At 38.4% G+C, this 10,817-nt stretch overlaps 1 protein-coding gene across 1 annotated transcript in view; it reads left to right on the plus strand.

The window, feature by feature from the left end:
* Window positions 1–10,817, plus strand: part of NECAB1 (N-terminal EF-hand calcium binding protein 1) — a 236,118-nt gene that overhangs the window by 172,922 nt on the left and 52,379 nt on the right. The window contains exon 6 of the mRNA XM_044658187.1: window positions 7,759–7,895. Within this exon, the coding sequence (XP_044514122.1) occupies window positions 7,759–7,895 (137 nt within the window). The remainder of the gene's footprint in view (window positions 1–7,758; window positions 7,896–10,817) is intronic.

Consider the following 10,817-nt stretch of genomic DNA (forward strand, 5'->3'; position numbering starts at 1 on the left):
AGAGAGAGAGAGAGAGAGAGAGAGAGGAAGAAAAGAGAGGAAGAAAGACAGACAGAGGGAGAGATAGAGCAAGGAAGAGAGATCAACAGACAGACAGGTAGAGGGAGGGGGAGAGAGGAAGGGGGGAGAGAGACAGAGACAGAGACAGAGAGGGAGGGAGGGAGGGAAAGAGGGGAGGAAGGAAGACAGGGACAGGTACAGGAAAAGGAGGAGAGAGAGGTGGGGGGGGAATGGGGAGAGAGGGAGAGAAGTGGGGAGGAGAGAGTATCCCAAGTTTGTTTTTCTGCTAATTTCTGCCATAATGCATGTGAGGCCTTTCTTTTTGTCAGTCACTGGCAGTGGAATCTGATTCAAAGGATTGGGACATTGTAGGCTTATAAACATTTTCGTCATCTTTTGGAATAAACTGGAACATGGACACCATTCTTTTAAAAGACAATTCTAGACTTGGAAATGCTGTGTTGTCAGTTTGAAGTTTGTTAGGGATCACTCAAGTATGCTATATGTCTCAGTGAGCAAACTCTTCTTTTGCTGAAAGACTGAGAAGTTGAAATCTCTGCTATTTACTTGCTGCTTATGAATTATCAAAGTTAATTAGGAAAATCAGAGCACTAATTTGTCCTGTTTGTATTTGTCCCATTTGGAAATTAATCATGTCTGTGACATTTCTCCAGCCTCACTGTCTTTTTGTTTATGAGTCTTGACATAATTAAACTTAGCAGGAGGCCCTTCCTGTCTTCACTTCCCTTTAAACAAGCCCCTCATCAACTCTCTCCATTCTTGTGTGAAAAATTTATTGCAGCTTTGTGTAAGAGAAACAGATTCAGTTTTGCAAGGTTGAAGCTGTCATTCTCTGTCTCTGTCTCTCTCTGTCTTTCTATCTCTGGCTCTGGCTCTGGCTCTGGTTCTGGCTCTGGCTCTGGCTGTCTCTTTCTCTCTCTGTCTCCTTCCTTTTTCGTTCTCTTTCTCTCTTTCCTCTCTCTCTCTCCCTCCTCCAGTCTCTCTGCTTCTCAGTCTTTCTCTTCCCTCCATCTGTCTCTCTTTTGCTCTATGTGCCTCTCTTCTTTTTCCCTGTCCCTTTTTTCCTCTCTCCTTCTGTTATGCCCCCTCTCACATACCCCTTCGTTGTGATTTTTTAAATTGAGGATAGTTTTAAGATACAATTTGGCTATTCTATTTCAAGTTGAAATCTCTGGTCTACCATGGCAGATGTTATCTTTGAGATCTTAGGCAAACATTATTATATTCCATACAATATTCAAGGCTGGAAAAAAATATCCTGAACCTGATCTTGGAGCAATATTCTTAGAAATGACCAAGAAACCCAGGGCTGGAATTAATCCCAGTAACTTCTTTGAAAATCTTGTTGCTTGAAATCAGTTAAAATTAGGAAATGTTTCAGAGATGAAGCACAGTATGAAAGTCTTTTCTTTATTGTTTGACAAAATTATGGTAGCTTCCATTTTAGGTAAAGAGATAATATTTTTTTGTGAGGAAGGAGGGTCCTCCTAATACTACTCTTTGCAAGTAACATTATGCTATTTTGCATCAAATTCAGGAACATTTTAGAACCTCCTAAATGAGATCCACAATTATTCAAAAGAGTTTGATTTAACTATCCACACACAAAAAAGAAAATGGATGAAGAACAAATGAATAGGGCAGCTATGGCTCAGTGGATAGAGCACTAGGCCTGGAGATGGGAGGTCCTGGGTTCAAATCTGACCTCAGATTCATTCTAGCTGTGAGACTCCGGGCAGGTCACATAACCCTAATTATCTAGTTCTAACTACTCTGCTACCTTGGAACCAATACTTAGAATTGATTCTAAGACAGAAAGTAAAGATGTTTTTAAAGAACAAATGAATGGATGGATGAATGAGTGAATGAATGAAGTACTTATTAATCACTTACTTTGTTCAAAGGACTGTGTCCCACTGTGGGTATACAACAGTCCCTGCTCTCTAGGATCTCACATTTCTAATGGGAGAGACAATGCAAATGGAACATTTTAGCTGCAAACCAGATAGAAAGGGACCATGGACAAAGAGGGGACAAAGGCAAAGAAGATATTAATGCCTCTTCTTTTACATCATTTCCCCTGAAAGTATATCAGTTTCTGATAGTGAATCATTTTACAAGTTGCAAAGACTTTGTTGCTAAGAATTTTCTGTTCTGTGACTTTAACAGCTATGAATGTAGCACCCATAGGAGTAACAGCTAGTCTAATATTTCCCAGGGTGATGGCTGAGGGCCCTGGGCTGAATGCATTGCTATTTCCAAGATGCTTATATTTAGGGTCCTTAGCTATCTATCAGGATCTGAGGGAGATAGTAATCAAAGTCGAGATAGTCTGACTTGCCTGGCATTTTCTGCCTCTTGTCTCTCTCCTCTTGTTTGCCCTATTGCTTTAGCTAGGTTGGCTTGAGTGCCCTGTGTGTGGCAAGTTAACTGGCATTCGACTGGCCCCTTCTCCAGAGGAGTCGCTTCCCCAGAAGGTGGCTATGAAGCCAAGGTCAGAAGTAATACTGAAAGTCAGATAGGTACTACCATTCCCAGGGCTCCCATGCTCATCCAACTATTGGTGGCAGTTTGGCTATTAGCTGTTGCTGGTGGTGTTGAGGGTGGTAGGCCTGTCTCCACAATAATTATGGCTATGAGACCTGAGCTGGAAGAAGATCTCAAGATCTCCTAATTGGAGGGGGACTACTATTCCCAAGGCTTAATGGAGATAGGCCAGGATCACTATCTGTCTACTTTAGAATCTAAGGAGAAATACTGATCAAGGTGTTGGTAATGGTTTAATTTGACAAATGCCTCCCTTCCCTCTTTTGGGGAGGATTTCTATGTGAACAAGGCTGGCTTGCCTGCCTGTGTGGTAGTTGGTTGACTTGCCCAGGGTCAGACATTTAGGAAGTATCTGAGACAGGATTTGAAACCAGGTCTCCCTGACTCCCAGCCTAGTATTCTATCTACTGAGTCACCGAGCTGTCCTAGGGAAAAAGGAAATTATATGTAGTTTATTTGTAGTTTATTTGTAGTTTTTTGTAGTTTGTAATTATTTGTAGTTTACCTCTCTTCTGCCTTGGAACCAATACTTATATCCAGTCTAAGACTGAAGGAAAGGGTATGAAATTTGAAAAAAAAAATACATATCCTTCCTTTCTAACTACACTGTAAGGCTCCTGGGGGTAAGGACCTCATAGTCTGCATTTTTTTTTAAACCATCCCTGGCATAGACTTGTAATAAAGTAAAAGTAAAGAAAATGCCCCCAGGAAAGAACCAAACTAGCACTCACAAGGTTGCTTCAGAGCTAATCCTATATGAAGGTAAATGAATTTAAAATGGCAACTATAAGTATTCTATGCCTTTTGAGCTTGCGGATACCAAAAGACTGTATTTATGATTTTAACAAACTGTTTGATTTGAGAAGCTTAGAGCTTCTTTCTGCAAACTCTTTTTACAAATAAAAAATTTATCTTTTGGAAGGAGAGTATTTTTTCAAGGAATTGTTTTCAGAAACCAAGCGTTTTCTTAGCAGAAAAGATCAAGAATATCTTAAGGTGAGACATGACAAGGCGAAGAATCAGGAAATGTTCATGGGGGTTAAATTTCATAGATATTGGAAGATGGCTAAAAAACTAATATTAGTACGGAAAGGCCAGAATTCATGAATTCAGTCAAAAGAACAGGATTCAGTTCCCAAATCTAACATTTACTAGGTGTTGGAATCAGGAAAAATAACTTAATCTTTCTGTAACTCAGTCTCTTCATTTGTAAAATGAACTTAATAATTCTCTCTCACTAGATTGTATGATAAATGTACTTGGTAAACTTTAACACATAAATGTGAACTATTATTATTCATGTTTTTAACTCAGAAGGAGGAACTGTGATACATGATCCTTTCTCTGTTGTTAATGGGAACTGTATGTTCTGTCTTGTGTGGTAGGATTGCATTTCTGAGTTGGTAAAAAGGTGGGAACAAATGACCCATCCTATGAGCAGGAAAGTGGGTGGCTAGAGGGAAAAACTAAGAATAGATAGCATTTTATATAATGTCTTAAAGTTTGCAAAGCACTGATGCTTACAAGTTGACTTACTCTAGGAAGTTAAATACTCTAGGAAATGCTAATATCCTTATTTTGCAGATGAGAAAACTGAAACTGAGAGAAGCTAAGTGATTTGCCCAGACTCTTAGAGCTAATAAATAGCTACAGCAAGATTTGAACTCAGTTTCCTAACTCCAAGCCCAGAACTCTTGGACTTAGAGTCAAGATATTAAGATTTCCACTTTTTCATCTGCCTGCTTAGATTGGAATAGTTATATAATGTTAGGGACACAACGTTGTCCTACAAATGCACTAAAGGTCTGAAGAATCTTAAAGCCTGGCCTTAGCAGAAGACAAGCTAGGACTACTTTTGAAGGAAGGAAGGTTTCATACTAGAATGGGGATCATCATGAAACAAGCCTTCTACAAAGGAAGCATGACAGCTGCCCTAAGGCGAATCCAAGTTTGGAGGTCAATTGGATAGGAATGGAATCCAGTTAGTCCCAGGTGGCTATGTTGGTGTGGAAGGCCAGATTTGACTCAGTCATACTTAGAATAAGATTTCCAAGCTCCATCAATTTTTTTTTTATTCTAGGAGCTGATTTTATTATAGCATAATTTATTTAGAATTTGAAAAGTCCCTGAAGTCCTCAGAGTCTAAGTTCTTCATTTCTATGGATAAGAAAATGGAGTTCTAGAGAAATTGTGACATGTAGAATCACAAAGTTAGCAAATGACTCGACCAAGATTTGTTTTTATTTTTTAAAATGTTTAATGTCTACTTCTAGTCCAAATTCTTTCCTTTTCAGCACCTCTTCCTCTATACATTGAGAAGACAAGAGTGATTGTTATGTTGTTATTGTTCAGTTATTTTCATTTGTGTTCAACTCTTTGTAACACCATTTCAGATTTTCTTTTTTTTTTTAATTTATTTAGGATATTTTCCCATGGTTACATGATTCATGTTCTTTCCCTCCATTCTTCCCTCCCTCCTCCCAGAGCTGACAAACAGTTCCAATAGGTTATACATGTATCATTGTTCAAAATCCATTTTCATGTTATTCATATTTGCAGTAGAGTGATCTATTAACATCAAAACCCCAATCATATCTCCATCAAACCATGTGAAAGATCATGTGTTTTTCTTCTGTGTTTCTGTGCCCGCAGTTCTTTCTCTGGATGTGGACAGTGTTCATTCTCATAAGTTCCTCTGGATTGTCCTGGATCATTGCAGTGCTACTAGTAGAAAAGTCTGTTACGTTTGATTGTGCCACAATGTATGAGTCTCTGTGTACAATATTTTCCTGGTTCTGCTCCTTTTGCTCTGCATCAGTTCTTGGAGGTCTTTCCAATTCACATGGAATTCCTCCAGTTCATTATTCCTTTCAGCACAATAGTATTCCATCACCATCAGATACCATAATTTGTTCAGCCATTCCACAATCGAGGAACACCCCCTCATTTTTCAACTTTTTGCCACTACAAAGAGCATGGCTACAAATATTTTTGCACAAGTCTTTTTCCTTATTATCTCATAAACCCAGCAGTGGTATGGCTGGATCAAAGGGCAGGCAGTCTTTTACAGCCCTTTGGGCATAATTCCAAATTGCCCTCCAGAATGGTTAGATTAATTCACAACTCCACCAGCAGTGTATCAGTGTCATTTGGGATTTTCTTAACAAAGATCATAGAGTAGATTGCCATTTCCTTCTCTAGCTAATTTTACAGATGAAGAACTGAGGCAAACATGATTAAGTGACTTATCCAGGGCCAGGTAACTAGAAAGTGTCTGAAGACAGATTTAAATTTAGGAAGATGAGTCTTCCTGACTCTAGGCCTAGCACACGACCCACTGCATCATCTAGTTGCCCAAAATATATATGAAAACCACTTCTTTAACAGGTAACACCTCCTTTTTCTTCTAAATTTCATACTCGTTTTATTGCTCAGTTAAAATAAAGACCTTTTGAGGTCACTAAAAATGTTCAGCAATTGTTTTATTCATATTATTGGTGTGGTTATTGTTATTGCTTTTGTTATTGGCCAAGCCTGACAGCAACTTAATAATGAAAAGCTTGTTAGGTTTCTACCCTCTTCAAGACACATGAGCCTAGCTCAATAATTGATCCAAGATAGAAGTTTAAATGATTTTCTGTGAACTTGGATAAGGAAACAAGGCAATCTGAACGATTCAGATAATAAAACCATTTTACTTTGATGTGTAAAAATCACTTTAAAAGACAAAGTTCTTATCTGAGCTGCTAGGAAAATATCTAATCTTTAAGACATATACATTTTAATCGTGAATCTGTCTTCTATGTTTGTCTGTGACCAAAAAGGTCTTTTCTCTGACAAAATTGGCATCTATATCTGTTCATAAGAAGGAAAGATCAGATAAGGCTTCATATAGGAGGTAGTATTTGAACTTGATTTTGAAAGATAAGTACGATCTCAGCACATTCTAAGTACAGGTAATAGCTTGAGCAAAGATGTGGAAGGTTGGGGTTCATGGCAGAATATGGAGGGGAAGAGGGCACATATTCAGGGATTATTAAAATAGTCCAGGCAAGAGGTATAATGGCCTCAATTGGGTTTGTGGCAGTGGAAATGGAAATGGAAAGGAAAGGAAGGAGACTGATAAATTTGAAGAAGTTGAGAATGAAGACCAGTAATATGAAGGAACAGAGAAGAGGAAAGGAAGGAACAAATTGAATAGACTGGATTTGATGACTATCAAAATGGAACATGGAACAGGGAGGAAGTTAAAGGTAACTGATAAAAATGGATAAAGGTACTACTGACAAAAATAAGGATGTCAAGAAGAGCAAAACTGAATGGGATTTAGGGAAGTGTGGCCTCTACAAGACTAATGAGTTACTGAAGTGTTACTCTGTTTCCCCTTGGAAGGAAAAGAAAGATAAGTAACACAGATAGTGGAACATTAAAACTTCATTCCTCCATGCAGACTAATCCAAGCAGGGTGAAATTGGATGTGGGTCTAAATGTCACTGGGCACTTCTTTGAACATGTCTTGATGTTTGTGCTTACTTTGAAGACTTTGTGAGTGTGAGCTTGCTTGGCCAACATGTCACAATGAAGGCTGTGGAAGCATGAGTCTGGGTGACTGGAAGGACAGATATAGACTTAGCAGGCCATTTATTTTTATCATGTCAAACATTTTTTACTGAGATTCTTAATAAGGCACAACTTCTTTTGGCATAAGGTAATGCTTTCTATATATACATTGAAAGGGAAATAAACGAGTTCTCCTAGTAAGATTGCATTTAAATGGAAAGGGGGAATCTATTACACTTTATGACTTGACTGTCCATATATATTAAATTTGTTAGGAATGATTGTCACATTGAATCTTTTTTTCCAGAAAATGCTTTTCCTCTTTGCCTCATATATTTCTTCTGAAATTCCACTAAGCTGTATACTATATCTAGACTTTGAGATAAAATGGATCTAAGTGAAAGTGTTACACAATTCAGCATTGTCTTTTGCTTCCTTTTCTTTGTTTCAGGAAAGTTTTTTATTCCATTTCTTTCTCTGGAATATACTCCACTGACTCAGTCTTGTTTGTTTCTCACTTCATCTTTCTTTCTGTCTTCTCTTCCTTTCCAAAAGGCTTCAGAGGATCCACCCATTTTATTTTTTTCCTTCACTCTAAATTCTGATTTCATCCATTTATATCATTTTTAGGATTACCAAGAGGCCTCCAACTTGGAACAGTTTGTAACTAGGTTTTTGTTGAAGGAGACCTTGAACCAACTGCAGTCTTTGCAGAATTCCCTGGAGTGTGCTATGGAAACCACAGAGGAACAAACTCGCCAAGAGAGGTAAGCAGATTGTTCCCCACAATGTCCTTGAGGCTCCCTGCAGGTAGCACATGGGAACTTGAGAAGAAATAGCCAAAGCACAAAAATAAGAAAAAGTAAATTTGGAGATGCCAGAGAACTGCCTTCATCAAACTCTAGCTCTGAAACACCTAAATAACATTCTCTTTTGGTGTCTTTCAGATAAATCAGAGGGAGTTGGGAATGAAGTAGACCCAGGGATATAAAGGAACAGAGAAAATAAAGGACAAGTTAAATGGATGTCACATAGTCTCAAAGTAGTAAAATAAGAATAGTCTGCTCACATGCAAAAGAAAAATGGCCAAACAAAAATTAGCAAAGAAGATTAATCAAACAAATCAGTTTCAACCAAAACATTCCTAAATGTCATATTGCCATTCAAATTATCATTACAATAACATCACAAATGTGGGAAGATATTTAGCAAAAAAAAAAAGTGTTATCGTTTTCTAGATATTATTATTGACTGCTCAATTGTTTTAAAGCTATGTACAAGTGTGGTATGGAGGCAGCTAGCTGGTACAGTGGAGAGAGCACTGAGCTTGGAAGACTCAATTCCACGAGTTCTAATCTGGACTCAGACACTTACTAGCTGTGTGACTCTGGGCAAATGATGTAATCCTGTCTGCCTCAGTTTCTCAATCTGTAAAATGAGCTGGAGCAGGAAAAGGCAGACCTCTCCAGTATCCTTGCTAAGAAAACCCCAAATGAGGTGATAAAGAGTCTGACATGACTGAAATGACTTAACAATAACAAGCCTGGTATAAAGGATGTTCATGAGAATTAAAAGTCCAACACATAGTATGATTCCCCCTCCCCCCCAAACATATTTACATGGATTAGTTTGGGGACCAGATTTTCAACAAATATATCACACAATCTCAGACTTAGAAGGGACCCCAATGACCATCTAGGTCAGTCTAGTAAGGAAGTCCCTCCACAACACACCTTGCCTAAAGACTTCCAATTATAGGAAACTCATTACTTTCTGATTCAGTTCGTTCCACGACAGGATAACTTGTGTTAGGAAGTCTGTGTATTTGTTTTCCTGACTTTTAAGTTTAAATTGGCCACTTTCACCTATTGCTCCAAGTTCTGCCCTCCCACACAATGCAGAACAAATCTAATCCGTTTTTCCATCTGACAGATTAAAATAATTAAAGATAGCTATCATCCTCCATCCCCTCTACCCCGCCCCCCGCCAGGCATCTCTTTCCAGGCTAAACATCCCTAATCCCTTCAAAAAATACTTGAGCAAATTAAATCAAGATTTAGAATACTGGTTCCTTTTCCCTTTGATGTGTTCTATTTTACCAATATCCTCCTTAAATTTTGGTGTCCCAAAACTGAGTACAGCATTCCAGACATTATCTGACAAGAAGAGAATTCAGTAGGAGTATTACCTGCTCCCTGAAAATTACAAATTTTTTTTAGTATAGACTAAGGTTTTATTTTTCTTTATTGCCACATCACACTTTTAATTCCACTGAGCTTGCAGTCCTTAAATGTACTATAGAAAGAGAATCATTTGCAACATTGTGAAGAAGACTTGGAAACAGTTTATGAAGTATCACTACCAAATCAAATTGCAAAAGTTTAGAGAGTGAGGGCATTATGAGGAATTAAACAAAGGAGGCAATGGGCCATGATTTCCGGAAGCATAGAAGTAAAGGGAAGAAGAGGTAGGACAAAAGCTTTAGAGGGTGGAAATGCCAAGAGAAGGATGCTTTTCGTTTTGTTTAAAATAGAACCTTAAGTTTCTTCTCACTCCAATCCACCTTCCAAGCAGTTACTGAAGTGATCTTCTGAAAACATAGGTATGACCACGTCAGCCATGTACTCATTAAACTCTAATAGTTCAGAGCAGTTAGGTGGCACAGTAGATAAAGAATCAGGCCTGGAGTGGGGAGTCCTGGGTTCAAATGTGACCTAAGACATTTTCTAGCTCTGTGACCTTGGGCATGCCACTTAACCCCATTTACCTAGCTCTTACCATTCTGTCTTAAGAGTTGTTTCTAAGAAAGTAAGAGTTGTGGTGTTTTGTTTTGTTTTGTTTTTAAACCCTCCAATGACTCTCTATAATATCCAGTGACAAGTGAAAAAAAAATTTTTGCCTTTTTTTTAACTCTTACCTTCTGTCTTGGAACCAATATTGGTTCCAAGGCAGAAGAAGGGTAAGGACTAGGCAATGGGGATTAAGTGAGGAAATGTCTGAGGTCAAATTTGAACCCAGGACATCTTATCTCTGGGTCTGGCTCTCAATCCACTGAGCAACCCAGCTGCCCACTTCTTTGGCTTTTAAAGCCAGTCACAATTTTGTCTCTTTCTGTCTTTTCTAGTCTTCTTACATTTGACTCCTCTCCACATACTCTGATCCAGAAATATTGACCTCCTTGCTGTTCTTGCACACAACACTCTCTCCCAATTGTGTGTCTTTTTAGTGGATATTCCCTATCTTCCAGACCTACAATAATTCTCTCTCTCTCTTCTTCTCCACTTTCTGGATTTCTTTCTTTCATCAAAACTCACCATCTTCTCCAAGAAGCCTTTTCCAGTCCCTACCTTATCTTTTTCTTACTGTTAAGGCCTTTCTCTGTGATTACTTTCCACTTCCATTCATGATATATATATATTTGCATGTTGTCTCATCCATTAAAATGTGAGTTCTTTGAGGGCAGAGTCTATTTTTACCTTGCTTTATGCTAAATCTCTAAGGCTTAGCACAGTGCTTGGAACAGTGCATTCTTAATGAATGCTTGATGGCTTATTAACTAGTTAAGAGGAGATCTGATTATGTTTTTGAGCAAAGAGAAAAGAAATGAGAGAGAGAGACAGAGGGAGAGAGAGAGAGAGGGGGAGAGAGAGAGAGGGAGAGAGAGACACACACACACACACACACAGAGA

The sequence above is a fragment of the Gracilinanus agilis genome, chromosome 1 (assembly GCF_016433145.1).
Source record: "Gracilinanus agilis isolate LMUSP501 chromosome 1, AgileGrace, whole genome shotgun sequence".
NCBI classification, from domain to species: domain Eukaryota; kingdom Metazoa; phylum Chordata; class Mammalia; order Didelphimorphia; family Didelphidae; genus Gracilinanus; species Gracilinanus agilis.